The following is a 17,908-nucleotide window of genomic DNA, read 5'->3' on the forward strand; positions in this document are numbered from 1 at the left end:
CAAATTTACAAATAAATTGTAGAAAAGAGAAGCTGATAGGAAAAGGCAAGTATCATTTGGCATATTCTTTAAAAACTAGTGAGACAGGGATACACACCAAAAAAGGACTTTCAAAAGTTATATGGTGGATATGATGACATTGTGGCCAAATATGACACCTCGGTCACTCAAATGATTAACGACAGCATTCCCATCTTTGACTTATTACATTGGTTCATATACTATATCACTTCACACAAAGTAGACAATTTAGGGACCAATCCTGATGGGTGTAGCATGCTAAGAAGGGTACACATAAGCTCACCCATTCCGGATACCTGTTACCACCACTACCTATTGGTGGTTCAGGATGGTCTCACTTAACTTTGTAAATCACGCATGTCCCATAGACCTGGTAATGTATTACCTTGAATGGAAATGATTATTGGACGAGTTTCATGTCATACCGTATTATAAACAGGGCTCCCCTAAGTCACCAAAATGATTAGCCAACTGATTAGCCAAATCAAAAATCTTGTAGCCACTTTGAGCAACTTTTAGCCAGTTTATGATCTCAATTAAGCGTGGCAATTACAGCTTTCTTGGCATTCAGGAGTTCCTAATATTTACAAATCAAGATGTTTTGTATGATATTCCTGATAGTTTTTACATTAAAGAAATATTTGTTCAGTTTGTATTGAATAATCTGCAATTACTGTTGACAATATCCCTTTGCAATGACTTTTAATAAATTTAATTTAAAACTGACAGTCAAGCTGAATGCAATTTAAATTGGAAGACACCAAAATTACCTTTTACCTATTGGACCACCCTAGGTGGCTCTTTTGAACCATAATTGTACACTTAAAGGGTCTTCATGCATGACATCACATGATGAGATGACCTAGACTTGACCTTTCAGAAAACCTCAGTTTTTCTCCTCTTCCTTTGTATTATTGCTCCGTTTGTGAAATTTCCCTTTTAAATTATGGTTTCTACTATCAAACTGAGTATTTGCAGGTCAAATTTTGATTCTAGCAAAGTAGGTAAAACTTCCAGATAGACTGAAGGAGGAACGGGGCTCACGGTACGGAGGCAAAACAAAGCCTCTGTGTACCGCAGACGGAACAGCAACAATGTCTGCTCCACGTACCAGGGAATTTGTAACTTTCAATACATTGCAACTTTGTAGGAAGGACAGTAAACTGTTTCAAAATCTTACAACTTTTTATTGTTAGCGGTAGTTTTTTGTTGAGGTGGGCACCTGGGCAGGAAAAATTCATTAGCCACTATGTTCGCCAAACTGGAATTTTTGTAGCCATTTTTAACTTTCTTCGCATTTGGCTAATTGGCGATCGGGTAGCGGGAGCCCTGATAAACCAACCACATAACAGAAATCAAATACACATATTTGTATGCAGGTATGTGGCTTTAACATTCATGTCCCTGGTGTAATGTTAAATTGTACATACCTTTGTCACTTGATCAGCAGTTTCCTTAAGATCTTTATGTTTTGCATGATCCTTCTTATGTTTGTCTTTGTCTTTGTGTTTTTCTTTTTCTCTGTGCTTTTCCTTATGTTTCTCCTTGTGTTTGTCTTTCTTCTTTTTCTTGGCCTTGTCATGGTGGAGTTTGCCGTGTTTGTCAATACTGACTTTCTTAGGTGGTACTGCGGTAACACTCTCAGAAACAACAGGCACAGTGCCTGTATCCTGTGCTCGATGTAAACCTGTTATCGTCAACGTGGTAACAGGTAAGTCTTTTGTTTTTATACTTAACTTGGCAATTGGAGGAACAGACTTCTTAGGCTCAGGGGTGGGAGGAGGAACAGAAGGAGGGGCAGCAGCAGGAGGATGCAGGACAGTTTTAGTCTCTGAAGGTTTCAAAGGATCTTTGACTTTTAGCCTTTTAACTTTGTGTTTATCTTTTTTGTCTCTCTTTTTCTCCTTCCTTTTCAGTTTATCTTTAATTCTTATTTTGAAAGGTGCGTCAGCATCACTTTTCCCAGACTGGGATATGCTGAGCACAGCATTTTGTGGGACAGACGGTTTGGCATCAAATGGCTTATCAGCAATCACATTTGTGACACTTTGTTCCTGTTTCTTAGCTTTATCTGTGTCTTTTGTCTTGACCTTTAATCTGTCTTTATCTTTCTTTCCCTCAATCTTTTGTTTCAATTTCTTACTTTTGACCTTCAAATCAGGCTTGTTCTTTTTCTTTGTTGGTTTCTTCAAGACTAATTTAGCCGGAGATTTTTCCTTGGCAGGTACAGAGGTAGGTTCATCATCACTAAAAGCATAAGGGTCAGGTGATTTAGGTGGAACTGGTTCAGGTTCTGGCACAGGCTCTGATTTCATCCTGGCTCTCAGTTCCTCCTCAGCTCTTTGTTCCTCCTCAGCTAGTTTTTGCTGTGATCTTTGAATAACAACATCAATGGTATTTTCAACACGAGCCATCTCCTCCCTGTCCTCTTTCTCTTTCTCCTTTCTGATCTCTGAAGCTTTCTGTTCATCTAGAGCTTGCTGTTTGTCAGCCTCCACCATCTGCTGCTGTGCCCTTAGAATCACAGCATCAATAGACGTATCCACAGTTTCTCCGGACACCAAGCTCTGCTTTGATATGCTGGTTTCATCTGGACTGCTAATCTCACCATTTGCCTGGCTCTGTTTAGCTTCATTTGACAACAACCCAGTCAATATGGGAGTCGTTGCTGGAGTGGAAGAATTGGTACCAGCTGATTGTCTTGCTGGTGATTTAGACCGACTTGGTGACTTTTTATTTGAGTTTTTCCCTACCTCGGGAGATTTAGAAGTCCTAGATCCCTTGGGTGACACAGGCTTATTGTGTGTTGATTTCAAAGGTTTCAACATTGTCTCAGCGCCACCTTTAGGTGACTTTGGAGATTTTGGTCTTGACTTTGGCACTGACTGACTTGCCACAGGGGGTGGTGGCATATTCTCATCTTTTGCCATATCATTGCTTTTAGAATCATCGGTGAGCATAGTTTTCTGAAGATGTACATTTGAAGGTAGTCTGCTCTGTGGTGGCGTAGATGCTTCAGGAAGTTTTCCCTCTCTTTTGGGTGTTATCACTCCCTGGGCTGTCATTGAAATAGCAGTCAGCTCCTGGGGTGTGCCATCTTCATTGATGCGTAACCTTTTACTGGATGGTTCATCTGAACCAAGAGCAACTCTGTCGCGTTTGTCACCCCTTCCTGGTATTCGGGGTGATAACTGATTTGGGTCCAATGGTATATTGTCCATACCAGATATGACAGACAGACTGCCTGATCCATGAGTAGGAGATCCCACAATATCATCATCTAAAAAGACAAAATATCATAATAGAAACAACAGAATGGAGACATTAAAACAAAAAAGGAAAACTAAGGATAGCAAGTCATCACTGATGACACAGTCCCCGCTTGATTATGGTGTTTGAATTACAGTGATTGAATTACATGCTTGGTGGCTTCATTATAGGGGAGAGGGGTGAATTTGTTAAATGTTGGGAAATCACATCATAGTGGTTTGTGGAGGTCGTGTTTGTATACTTGGGACAGTAAAGTTATGGCTGTTGGTGTTTTCCATGACAAGATTAAAAGTCTGTGTTGTGTGCAAAGCTTGAACAAAATCTATTCTGGGATAGTTGAGTTATGGTTCAAAAGCATGAAAAAATCGCAACAAAATAGCTGCCTGGTGGTCATATTGGGTCCTATCGCAAAATAAATTGACATGTATATATATGCCATAGTACTTTATCTGTGTACCAACATTGAACGAAATCGGTTCAGGGATAGTTGAGTAATGGTTCAAAAACCATGAAAAATTCACAACAAAATGGCTGCCCAGCGGCCATATTGGATCGTATCGCGAAATAAATTAAAATACTTATGTATGCCACAGTACTTTATCCTTGCACACAGATCCAATCTATAAGTCCCCGCGGGACTGTGTCCGCGGGGACAAATAAAATTTACCTCACTTTTTACATATGCAGAATAGGACCACTTCAAGCTGTCTATCTTCATGAGATCAACTGTGTCTAAAGATGGATCGAATGTTTGCCAAATCCAATGGTTATATTGATAACAACATGTATCCATTAGGATAGTTGTATGATATTTTCTTCCACATCAGCAATTAAACTGACATAATTTTTGACATAGTTTGGGGATGAAATGCATGCATACAAGCTAGATAAATGCTTATAAATTTCTTTACCTTGTGAAAGTGGCACCAAAGGTGGCATGTACTCTGGAATGTACACCAGTCTTTCCCTGTGTTCTGTACTTCCCACTCTGGGATGTTGTAAGCAGTTACTCTTTGGTAAGGGAAAGAATGGAACTTCATGTGCAAAAGGAATCTGCTCAACATCACTGACATATTCTTCTATTTCACCTAAGTTGATGTTTAGTTGCTGAAAAGCAAGCCCCAGATCATCAAGGTTTGGTTCCGTTCGGTTATCTGTGCAGAGGTACATAATAAGTGTGGGTGAGGCTTGCAGACTTTATCAAGGGGTGAAGCTTGCAGACCTTATCAAAGGCTCTAACCTTCTAAAGTAAGATATACCGGGGCTCAAAATACTTTGTTTTAACCACCTGTCCACTGGACAAGTTAAATAAAAAAGTACCTGTTCGCATCAAAAAAGTGCCTTTCCATGAAAAATGGTTCTATTTATTCTTAATACGAACACTAACAGTAAACCCATGAAAATTCAACAAACTCATGCTGGACATTGTTTTTCTCATGCAAAATGGTTCAGCAATACAAAGCAGCAGCACCCTCACTGGGAAAAGATCTAGCACTGGCTAGAAATTTGAAGTGTGATCTTGAATATTCCTATATGGCTGCCTCCTATCAACAGTGTTGAAATGATCATTGATCTTTACATTTTGTTTTTGATCTTCGAATTTTCAGGGCATGGTTTCAAAAATTTCTTAAGATATATGGATTTTTCACATAGACGGTTGGGGAAAGATTGCAATTTGATTAAGGACTGAAAATTCCACCTGTCTACTTGGCCTATTACTTGTTTCAAAACTGCCTGTCCAAGGCCTCAAATTACCTGTCTGGGACAGGCACCAAAGACAAGTGTTATTTCGATACACTGGCATATGATGAAAAGAAATATGTCTCAATGTTGCAATCAATGTTTCCGCTGACCATGTACCAAATAGCAAATGCAAGAAAAAGTAGCTGTTGGTGAGAACATTTTCACCTAATTAGCCAAACTTGTTGAGCCAAAAATAAAGCATAATGCAATGAATTCTTGTCAGCTTGCTGCATGACTTCTCTCGTGATGCACATTGTAAGAATGGTTAGAATATTATAATGTGACTTTTCTGAGTGCCAGTCACCCACTGAATTAGAAAGTTGATTGTTCTCCCCAGGCCATTTGACAGTATTGGGCCACAGTCTCGGGCCCGATGCTGCTTCATTTCCGCCAATACTGTTTAATCTTGGCCTGATACATATTGAAGGCTATTGTTCTCAGCAGAGATGCTGTCATCCTAACCCTAACCCTAACCTATTTCTGAATTTTCTCAAAAATTGAGAAAAGGAGAACTTCACAAAAATACAAAATTGAAGATATTTCTATGAAAATTTAAAACAAATGACCTCACAGCTGATAGCTGGTTTTGGAGAAACAAAATTTGTTGATTAAAAATAGCAAATATTGCCCTAAAAGTAAATTTGATCACCCCCATGAATCTGGATACCAAATATCACATTTATCAGACAGAAAAGAAAAGAAAGAAAAAAATATTAACCAAAATCAGGGAAAAATGCCCAAAAATTACAAATATGAATATTTCATCACAATTTGACAAACCTGACTGACGTCATCCTGAGGAACATGGATACCAACTTTCAGAGGACTCAGACAAGCCATTTCGGATAAGGCTTTTTGACTAAAATATGAAAAATTTACCCCAAAAATACCAGCATGCAAATTTCACAAAAGGAACTCTTGCCAGATATTGTTGTATGTTTGAAACAGGGTTTGCTCTGGCTACTCAAGCTGATTAGCCTTTTTGGCTAATACAGTGTGAACACAAGTAGCCAGATTTTTCTTTTGAGAGGTGAGGTCAAGGGTCACACACATTCATCTCGAAGGGTCAAAGGTGATATCATTAAATACTCAAGAGTAATGATAACCAAATATTTCAGGTCTGCCACTTTCTCATCATCATATGTATCCTCAGTGCTGCTTTAATAGTTCAATAAAAAGAATGCTTCGTATCAAAACTCATGCATGACTATTGAACACCACTTGTGAACTTTCAAACGTCAACCAAGAAATTGTGAAGTACAAAAAAACACAGAAAAGAGTAACATCCTCAAGATCTTCATGAACGTGGCATGGCATGCCATGATCACACTGTCAGGGCTCCCGCTAAGTCACCAAAATGATTAGCCAACTCATTAGCCAAATCAAAAATCTTTTAGCCATTTTGAGTAACTTTTAGCCAGCTTATGATCTCAAGTGTGGCAACAGCTTTCTCGTCATTCAGGAGTCCCAAATTTTACAAATCAAGATGTTTTGTATGATGTTCATGATGGTTTTTACATTAACGAAATATGTGTTTAGTTTTTGCATTTATAATCTGTGTTTTTATGACATTTCAGGGATAGAAATCGTTTCTCATTTTTGGTGGTAAAATTTAAACACCAGAAATAAAATTAGGTAGCAACTGAATTCTAAAAATCTGGTAGCAATGTTAAGTGTATATTACAAAAGGTACAGATTGAATATTTCTGCCACATTCAGTTAGTATTCACAGTATGATAGCTTGTCATAAGTTACAGGCTTCTCATGTGGCAAATTGATGCAGTCTTCCATAACCTAAATGTTTGAGCCACACAAGTAAAACAATTTTCCATACAGAAGACAGCATTTATGGTATAGCACAATGGCAGTGTAGATACGATTATTGTGGTATTTAAGGGCCCGGTTTTACTTGTATATCATAGTTGTGATCAAGCAGGCTGAAATAGCATCTTGAGTATAAGTACTTTTCTTGAGACAAAAAGGGCTGGGCCAAACACAACTCTTGTAAAACAAGACACAACGATATATGTTCATTTAAATTACTCACTGTTTGAGGGCATTCATTGTTTAATGATTATGATAATGTTTTAGCCCAGATATATTTTCATTTGATATTTTGATATCATCAAGAAATGTCTGGTGATGTTCACTTCTAGATTATTAAACTGGTGGAATCTACAAAAATATTACAATCATTCAGAATCACATAATTTCTTGTATAAGTTATAGCAGTTTGAAAGTAGGCCGAATGGGAGTCAGTCAAGCTGAATGCCAAAGGCAGCAAAATTACCTTTCACCTATTGGACCACCCTAGGTGGTTTCTTGTGAACCATAATTGTGTAATTAGGGGGTCTTCATGCATAACATCACATGATAAGGTGACCTAGACTTGACCTTTCAGAAACCTCAGTTTTTCTCCTTTTCTTTTGTATTATGGCTCCGTTTGTGAAAGTTTCCTTTGAAATTATGGTTTTTACTATCAAACTGAGTAGTTGCAGGCCAAATTTTGATACAGCAAAGTAGGTAAAACTTTTGATAGACTCAAGGACGACCCCAGGACTCACAGAGGCAAAGCAGGCCTCAGTGTATTCATGGACATTACGTTCATAATGTATTGTAGTATCGAACAGCAACAGTGTTTGTTTTACGTACCAGGGAATTTGTAACTTTGTAGAAAGAAGATTAAACTGTTTCAATACATTGCAACTTTGTAGGAAGGAGGGTAAACTGTTTCAACATCTTACAACATTTTATTGTTAGGTGTAGTTTTCTGTTGAGGAGGTCTAAGAATTCAATAGCCACTACATTAGCCAAACAGGAATTTTTGTAGCCATTTTTAACTTTCTTTCGCATTTGGCGAATTGGCGAATAGGTAGCGGGAGCCCTGCCTGATATTGATACACGTCCGTGCATGGCCAAAAGACAGCAAAACTCAGTAACAATTTCCAAGCTAAGTAAACAGTGTTTTACAAAGCTGTTTTAAATCAAACTGGTTTGCACAATCCCTCGATATAGAAGTGACATTTTGGTGACATTTCAGCTTGAATCATACCTTGAGATAAAATATAACGTGAAACAAAGACATCATGTGTGCTGCTATTCACGTTCAAGAGCATGGTGTGAACCCATGAACTGGCATGTGCATTGGCTGCACGTAAAAGCAACTCTACTTTCCAAGATCAAACGGTCCGTGTCTTGTTAAAACAACAGCATAGCAGTGAAAATTGTATTGGTCACCAGTAAAACCGCTCTTCACAGATGAAAGGATGATCGCTGAAAACAACTGAAATTGCATGTTTAGACTTGGACTATGACAACCTCCCGGGAAAACAGGACAGCGTGAACGTGAACAATGGCGGACGTAACTAGAGTGGGACTATTCTATTTAGGTAACGGGGGACATTTCGGAGGGGCACAAGTACATGTATTGGGTATACGTGCCATTTTGCTCACGATACTATCACGGGAACTTCGATGTCCCATTAGCTTCTTTTATCTGAAAAGTAATTTTACCAACTTGTACGACCCATTATACTCTGAAAACAGTGGCAGGGCTTATACTTAGATGAGTACGATAGTACTATGGCGGAAGACTTCCCAAGAAGTAAAACAAAACACCGCAATGCAACAGAACATCGTAGAACAAAGTGACCGAACGTACAAATTTTGAGTCGCCAGTCTGGCGATTGTTTTGACCGTCTGAGTCGCCAATGAGTGAATCAATTCGCCATTTTGCCGTCTGGCGAGCGGTAGCGCGAACACTGATTGAAAGATACAATTTCATTGATTGCATGTAAACCGCTCTGTGATTTGTTTTAGCCTACACATAGAGGGTTGTAGAAATGTCCATCCCCAGGGGCAGGGGTAGGGGTGTCTTGGTCTTCGCATAGGTTTCTTCTTGATATAGTTTATTTTATTTTAATACGTTTGACTATGACATGTATTGCCAGTAAACATTTATACTGCCAACCTTTGGTGTCTGTTATGGTTTTGTAACGTTTTTTCTCCGTCCGCGTTCGCTGTGTCACGTATTTGTCCTTTGACAATCTTACGCGAAGTTTTGTCACTGTGCTAGCGCTGCGCCTATTACCTGATGCGTTTGATTGCCTAATGCGCCAAAGCAAGCAAGGGTAAATTACTAATCTGTGGACGCTGTCACCAGATTATCACAGGATTAACTTTGACAAAGTCAACAACGAACCCACCAGCAAGGTTTGCTGGTGCATTCGTTGTTGACTTTGTCAAAGTTAATCCGGTGATAATCTGGTGACAGCGTCCACAGATTTTACCTTTGCTTGCTTTGGCGCATAGGCAATCAAACGCATCAGATAATAGACGCAACACAGTCACAAAACTTCGCGTAAGATTGTCAAAGGACAAATACGTGACACAGCCAACGCGGACAGAGAAAAAAAACGTTACAAAACCAGAGCTAGCATAAGGCACCAAAGGTTGGCAGTTTAAATGTTTATTGGCAATACATATCATAGTCAAACGTATTAAAATAAAATAAACTATATCAAGGAGAAACCTGCGCTGAGACCAAGACACTCCTACCCCTGCCCCTAACCCTGGGGACGGACATTTCTACAGCCCCCTATGGCCTACACTGCGAATTAGGCACTGTAATCGGTTTATATTTGCACTGGAGCGGGATGAATAGCCAGCCACTTCCTTTTAAATTTCAACATGTAGATTCATGAGAGTATAATATGCACCAACCACTTGCAGAGAAAGGATGTCCCTAATATTAGCAATGCTGAAGCTCGAGGGTTTGACTGGGCTTATGGTGCTGGACTAAACACAAGGCCACATCATATACACGACCCAAGGCAAACCTCCAGCCAAGTAGACTCGGCTGAAGCTAGCAGCCAAAACCTAGCAGCCAAAACTATGGTGTGGAAGCTAGCAGCCAAAACTTGCAAGCCACTTTCCTCCTATATTTTGAAGTCAAGTGGACATCATTCTAACGTACAAGGTTCTTTGTACATGTATCAACACAAACACATCATTTACTAATTAATTTCTTTGCATAAATTATCTCCATTCTAATTAGCACCTGGTACATGTATCCCAGCTAGCCTATGGCTATAAAGCACAATGCATTGTCTGCTGGAATGAAAGAAAGAGTGTGCACCCATTACACCTAGCATGTCTTACACATATACATCCATACTAACAAACCACACTTCTCTCATTTCTTAATTAATTTCTTTGCATAAATTATCTCCATTCTAATTAGCATCTATATGCTAGCACATGTGGCTATAAAGCACAATGCATTGTCTGCTTGAATAAAAGAAAGAGTGTGCATCCATTTCATCTAGCATGTCTTACACATATACACCCATTCTAACAAACTACACTTGTCTCATTTCTTAATTAATTTCTTTGCATAAATTATCTCTGTTTTAATTATCACCTATATGCTAGCCTATGGCCATAGAACAGAATATAGTGTCTGCCTGAATGAAAGAAAGAGTGTGCATCCATTTAACCTAGCATGTCTTACACATATACATCCATACTAAAAATTTCACTTGTCTCATTTCTTAATTAATTTCTTTGCATAAATTATCTCTGCTTTAATTATCACCTATATGCTAGCCTATGGCCATAGACCAGAATGCATTGTCTCCTGGAGTCAAGAAAGAGTGTGCATCCTTTTCATCTAGCATGTCTTACACATTTACATCCATACTAACAAACTACACTTGTCTCATTTCTTAATTGATTTCTTTGCATAAATTATCTCCAATTAATTAACATATATATGCTAACCTATGGCTATACAGCACAATGCATTGTCTGCTGGAATGAAAGAAAGAGTGTGCATCCATTTCACCTAGCATGTCTTACACATATACATCCAAATTAACAAACCACACTTGTCTCATTTCGTAATTAATTTCTTTGCATAAATTATCTTCAATTAATTAACATATATATGCCAACCTATGGCTATACAGCACAATGCATTGTCTGCTGGAATGAAAGAAAGAGTGTGCATCCATTACACCTAGCATGTCTTACACATATACATCCATACTAACAAACTACACTTGTCTCATTTCTTAATTAATTTCTTTGCATAAATTATCTCTGCATTAATTATTACCTATATGCTAGCCTATGGCTATACAGCACAATGCATTGTCTGCTGGAGTCAAAGAAAGAGTGTGCATCCATTTCACCTAGCATGTCTTACACATATACATCCATACTAACAAACTACACTTGTCTCATTTCTTAATTAATTTCTTTGCATAAATTATCTCTGTTTTAATTATCACCTATAGCCAATGGCCACAACAATATAGTGTCTGCGTCAATGAAAGAAAGAGTGTGCATCCATTTAACCTAGCATGTCTTACACATATACATCAAAATTAACAAACCACACTTGTCTCATTTCTTAATTAATTTCTTTGCATAAATTATCTCCATTCTAATTAGCACCTGGTACATGTATCCCAGCTAGCCTATGGCTATAAAGCACAATGCATTGTCTGCTGGAATGAAAGAAAGAGTGTGCATCCATTACACCTAGCATGTCTTACACATATACATCCATACTAGCAAACTACACTTGTCTCATTTCTTAATTAATTTCTTTGCGTAAATTATCTCTGCATTAATTATTACCTATATGCTAACCTATGGCCATAGAACAGAATATAGTGTCTGCCTGAATAAAAGAAAGAGTGTGCATCCATTACACCTAGCATGTCTTACACATATACATCCATACTAACAAACTTCACTACTCTCATTTCTTAATTAATTTCTTTGCATAAATTATCTCCAATTAATTAACATATATATGCCAACCTATGGCTATACAGCACAATGCATTGTCTGCTGGAATGAAAGAAAGAGTGTGCATCCATTACACCTAGCATGTCTTACACATACACATCCATACTAACAAACCACACTTGTCTCATTTCTTAATTAATTTCTTTGCATAAATTATCTCCAATTAATTAACATATATATGCCAACCTATGGCCATACGGCAGAGTATAGTGTCTGCCTGAATGAAAGAAAGAGTGTGCATCCATTTCACCTAGCATGTCTTACACATATACATCCATACTAACAAACTTCACTGCTCTCATTTCTTAATTAATTTCTTTGCATAAATTATCTTCAATTAATTAACATATATATGCCAACCTATGGCTATACAGCACAATGCATTGTCTGCTGGAATGAAAGAAAGAGTGTGCATCCATTACACCTAGCACGTCTTACTCATATACATCCATACTAACAAACTACACTTGTCTCATTTCTTAATTAATTTCTTTGCATAAATTATCTCAGCTTTAATTATCATCTATATGCTAGCCTATGGCTATAGAGCAGAATGTATTGTCTGCTGGAATGAAAGAAAGAGTGTGCATCCATTTCACCTAGCATGTCTTACTCATATACATCCATACTAACAAACCACACTTGTCTCATTTCTTAATTAATTTCTTTGCATGAATTATCTCCAATTAATTAACATATATATGCCAACCTATGGCTATACAGCACAATGCATTGTCTACTGGAATGAAAGAAAGAGTGTGCACCCATTACACCTAGCATGTCTTACTCATATACATCCATACTAACAAACTACACTTGTCTCATTTCTTAATTAATTTCTTTGCATAAATTATCTCCATTCTAATTAGCATCTATATGCTAGCCTATGGCTATACAGCACAATGCATTGTCTGCTGGAATGAAAGAAAGAGTGTGCATCCATTACACCTAGCATGTCTTACACATACACATCCATACTAACAAACCACACTTGTCTCATTTCTTAATTAATTTCTTTGCATAAATTATCTCCATTCTATTAGACTGCTTATGCTAGCCTTATATATGGCTATACAACACAGTGCAATGTCTGCTGAAATGAAAGAATGAGTGTGCACCCATTACACCTAGCATGTCTTGCACATATACATCCATACTAACAAACCACACTTGTCTCATTTCACAGTTAATATCTTTGCATAAATTATCTCCATTCTAATTAGCATCTATATGCTAGCCTATGGCTATAAAGCACAATGCATTACTTGCTGTATGAAAGAAAGAGTGTGCACCCATGTCACCTAGCATGTCTTACACATATCCATCCATACTAGCAAACTGCGCTTGTCCCACTTCTTAATTAATTTCTTTGCATAAATTATCTCTATTATAATGAGCATGTGCATGCTGGCTAATGCTGTAGAAGTGAATGCATGGTCTGCTGGAACAAAAGAAAGAGTGTGCATCCATTTCACCTGCCCTGTTTTCTGCACGTACATCAATACTTACAGACTTCATATACCTCAACTCTTTAATTATTTTTTTTGCATAAATTATCTTTATTGTAATTAGCATCTGTATACTGGCTTGAAATAGAATGCATGGTCTGCTGGAATGAAAGAAAGAATGTGCATCCATTTCACCTACCTAGTCTTATACATATACATCTATACTAACAGACTACTCTTCTTCCATTTCTTAAATAATTTCTTTGCATAAATTATCTCAATTATAATTGGGACGTATATGCTAGTTTATGGCTGTAGAACAGAGTGCATAGTCTGCTGTGAAGTTTGTTTGTATAGATCTAAAGACACAGGACAGGCTAAGTGAAAAGGATGCACACTCTATCTTTCCAGCAGACACTGCATACTATGTATAGCCATAGGCTAGCGATTATGTGGTAGTTAATGGAGATACATGTAATTTATGTAAAGAAATTAATTATAATGCGAGAAGCCTTATTTGTTAGTATGGATGTATATCTGTAAGACATTGGTAGGTGAAATGGATGCACTCTCTTTCTTTCTTTCCAGCAGACAATGAATTCTCTTGTATTCACAGGCCAGCATATAGGTGATAATTAAATTAGAGACAATTTATGCAAGGGAAATAATTAAGAAATGAGACAAGTCATAGTTCTTAATATGGATGTCTATGTGTAAGACAGGCTAGGTGAAATAGATGCACACTCTTTCTTTCATTCCAGCAGACAATGCACTCTGCTGTATAGCCATAGGTTGGCATATATATGTTAATTAATTGGAGATAATTTATGCAAAGAAATTAATTAAGAAATGAGACAAGTGTGGTTTGTTAGTATGGATGCATATGAGTAAGACATGCTAGGTGAAATGGGTGCACACTCTTTCTTTCATTCAGGCAGACACTATATTCTGCTCTATGGCCATAGGTTAGCATATAGGTGATAATTAAAGCTGAGATAATTTATGCAAAGAAATTAATTAAGAAATGAGACAAGTGTAGTTTGTTAGTATGGATGTATATGTGTAAGACATGCTAGGTGTAATAAATGCACACTCTTTCTTTCATTCCAGCAGACAATGCATTCTGCTCTATGGCCATAGGCTAGCATATAGGTGATAATTAAAGCTGAGATAATTTATGCAAAGAAATTAATTAAGAAATGAGACAAGTGTAGTTTGTTAGTATGGATGTATATGTGTAAGACATGCTAGGTGTAATGGATGCACACTCTTTTCTTGATTCCAGCAGACAATGCATTCTGGTCTATCATATGGCCATAGGCTAGCATATAGGTGATAATTAAAGCAGAGATAATTTATGCAAAGAAATTAATTAAGAAATGAGAGCAGTGTAGTTTGTTAGTATGGATGTATATGTGTAAGACATGCTAGGTGAAATGGATGCACACTCTTTCCTTGACTCCTTCAGACAATGCATTCTGGTCTATGGCCATAGGCTAGCATATAGGTGATAATTAAAGCTGAGATAATTTATGCAAAAAAATTAATTAAGAAATGAGACAAGTATAGTTTTTTAGTATGGATGTATATGTGTAAGACATGCTAGGTGTAATTTTCCACACTCTTTCTTTCATTCAGGCAGACACAATACTCTGCTTTATGGCCAAAGGTTAGCGTATATATGTTAATTAATGGAGATAATTTATGCAAAGAAATTAATTAAGAAATGAGAGTAGTGAAGTTTGTTAGTGTGGATGTATATGAGTAAGACATGCTAGGTGTAATGGATGCACACTCTTTCTTTTATTCCAGTAGGCAATGCATTGTGCTGTATAGCCATAGGTTAATTGGCATATATATGTTTATTAATTTGAGATAATTTATGCAAAGAAATTAATTAAGAAATGAGAGCAGTGAATATTGTTAGTATGGATGTATATGAGTAAGACATGCTAGGTGAAATGGATGCACACTCTTTCTTTTATTCCAGCAGACACTATATTCTGCTCTATGGCCATAGGTTAGCATATAGGTGATAATTAAAGCTGAGATAATTTATGCAAAGAAATTAATTAAGAAATGAGACAAGTGTAGTTTGTTAGTATGGATGTATATGTGTAAGACATGCTAGGTGAAATGGATGCACACTCTTTCTTTCATTCCAGCAGACAATGCATTCTGCTCTATGGCTAGCATATAGGTGATAATTAATTGGAGATAATTTATGCAAAGAAATTAATTAAGAAATGAGACAAGTGTGGTTTGTTAGTATGGATGTATATGAGTAAGACATGCTAGGTGAAATGGATGCACACTCTTTCTTTTATTCAGGCAAACACTATATTCTGCTCTATGGCCATAGGTTAGCATATTGAGGTAATAATTAACGCAGAGATAATTTATGCAAAGAAATTAATTAAGAAATGAGACAAGTGTAGTTTGTTAGTATGGATGTATATGTGTAAGACATGCTAGGTGTAATGGATGCACACTCTCTTCTTTCATTCCAGTTGACAATGCATTGTGCTGTATAGCCATAGGTTGGCATTTATATGTTAATGAATTGGAGATAATTTATGCAAAGAAATTAATTAAGAAATGAGAGCAGTGAAGTTTGTTAGTATGGATGTATATGAGTAAGACATGCTAGGTGTAATGGATGCACACTCTTTCTTTTATTCAGGCAGACACTATATTCTGCTCTATGGCCATAGGTTAGCATATAGGTGATAATTAAAGCTGAGATAATTTATGCCAAGAAATTAATTAAGAAATGAGAGCAGTGAAGTTTGTTAGTATGGATGTATATGAGTAAGACATGCTAGGTGTAATGGATGCACACTCTTTCTTTCATTCCAGCAGACACTATATTCTGCTCTATGGCCATAGGTTAGCATATAGGTGATAATTAAAGCTGAGATAATTTATGCAAAGAAATTAATTTAGAAATGAGACAAGTGTAGTTTGTTAGAATGTGTGTATATGTGTCAGACATGCTAGATGAAATGGATGCACACTCTTTCTTTTATTCAAGCAGACCATGCAGACACTATATTCTGCTGTATGGCCATAGGCTAGCATATAGGTAATAATTAAAGGAGAGATAATTTATGCAAAGAAATTAATTAAGAAATGAGACAAGTGTGGTTTGTTAGTATGGATGTATATGTGTAAGACATGCTAGGTGAAATGGATGCACACTCTTTCTTGCATTGACGCAGACACTATATTCTTGTGGCCATTGGCTATAGGTGATAATTAAAACAGAGATAATTTATGCAAAGAAATTAATTAAGAAATGAGACAAGTGTAGTTTGTTAGAATGGGTGTATATGTGTAAGACATGCTAGATGAAATGGATGCACACTCTTTCTTTTATTCAAGCAGACAACGCATTGTGCTTTATAGCTATAGGCTAGCATATAGATGCTAATTAGAATGGAGATAATTTATGCAAAGAAATTAATTAAGAAATGAGACAAGTGTAGTTTGTTAGTATGGATGTATATGTGTAAGACATGCTAGGTGTAATGGGTGCACACTCTTTCTTTCATTCCAGCAGACAATGCATTGTGCTTTATAGCCATAGGCTAGCATGTAGATGCTAATTAGAATGGAGATAATTTATGCAAAGAAATTAATTAAGAAATGAGACAAGTGTAGTTTGTTAGTATGGATGTATATGTGTAAGACATGCTAGGTGTAATGGGTGCACACTCTTTCTTTCATTCCAGCAGACAATGCATTGTGCTTTATAGCCATAGGCTAGCTGGGATACCAGGTGCTAATTAGAATGGAGATAATTTATGCTAATAAATTAATTAGTAAATGATGTGTTTGTGTTGATACATGTATAAAGAACCTTGTATGTTAGATTGATGTCCACTTGACTTCAAAACATAGGAGGAAAGTGGCTTGCAAGTTTTGGCTGCTAGCTTCCACACCATAGTTTTGGCTGCTAGGTATTGGCTGCTAGCTTCAGCCGAGTCTCCAGCCAAGTAGGGCAGCTACATTAAGTACTGCATCTATTGAACTATTCTGGAGGACAAGTGAAGTGCAGTGTACTATACATATAATAATCACGGGGCTACTATGTAGAACCTATACATCATCCAGCGCAACTAATCTGTAAAAAGTACTAGTACATTACCGTTTACAACTTACATTGTTCTGCATAGGCATGAGTGGTGTCGGCCAACTTCTCGATGTACCTCTCCAAAATATCGGTCAGCAGATCGCAGGGGGTTGTCTGCACGGCATGCCAGCCCAAACTTTGGCAAACCTGGGCCACGGCCACCTTAAGAAGACTTCTAGTGAACCCTTCTGTCATTTTACTTTACATTCCCGATCGCAGAATTGCAAAATTGTGTAAAAATCAACCATAATAACAGTGACACACTGTTGAGACTTGGCACACAAAACATGTATGGTTGTTCGGCAATTATTTATTCCAATAAATAACCTCTTTCAACAGTGTAAATTGAGGAGTAGACGTTGCTGTTACTTACGCATAATATAAGACAACGCATTTATTTTTACCTTGATAAAAAATTTTATATTCTAAATTTTTAATACTTTCTGGTGAATAAATGTTGAACAAAGACAAA

At 37.1% G+C, this 17,908-nt stretch overlaps 1 protein-coding gene across 1 annotated transcript in view; it reads right to left on the reverse strand.

Annotated features, from left to right (window-relative positions):
* The window catches only part of LOC139135778 (transcription initiation factor TFIID subunit 3-like), a 30,035-nt gene extending 12,297 nt beyond the window's left edge, over nucleotides 1-17,738 (reverse strand). The window contains exons 1-3 of the mRNA XM_070703472.1: nucleotides 17,466-17,738; nucleotides 4,203-4,445; nucleotides 1,452-3,301 (exon numbers count right to left, since the gene is read on the reverse strand). Of these exons, the coding sequence (XP_070559573.1) occupies nucleotides 1,452-3,301; nucleotides 4,203-4,445; nucleotides 17,466-17,631 (2,259 nt within the window). The 5' untranslated portion in view covers nucleotides 17,632-17,738. The remainder of the gene's footprint in view (nucleotides 1-1,451; nucleotides 3,302-4,202; nucleotides 4,446-17,465) is intronic.
* Between the last annotated feature and the right edge of the window lie 170 nt (nucleotides 17,739-17,908).

This window comes from Ptychodera flava, chromosome 6, assembly GCF_041260155.1.
Source record: "Ptychodera flava strain L36383 chromosome 6, AS_Pfla_20210202, whole genome shotgun sequence".
In the NCBI taxonomy this organism is placed as follows: Eukaryota; Metazoa; Hemichordata; class Enteropneusta; family Ptychoderidae; genus Ptychodera; species Ptychodera flava.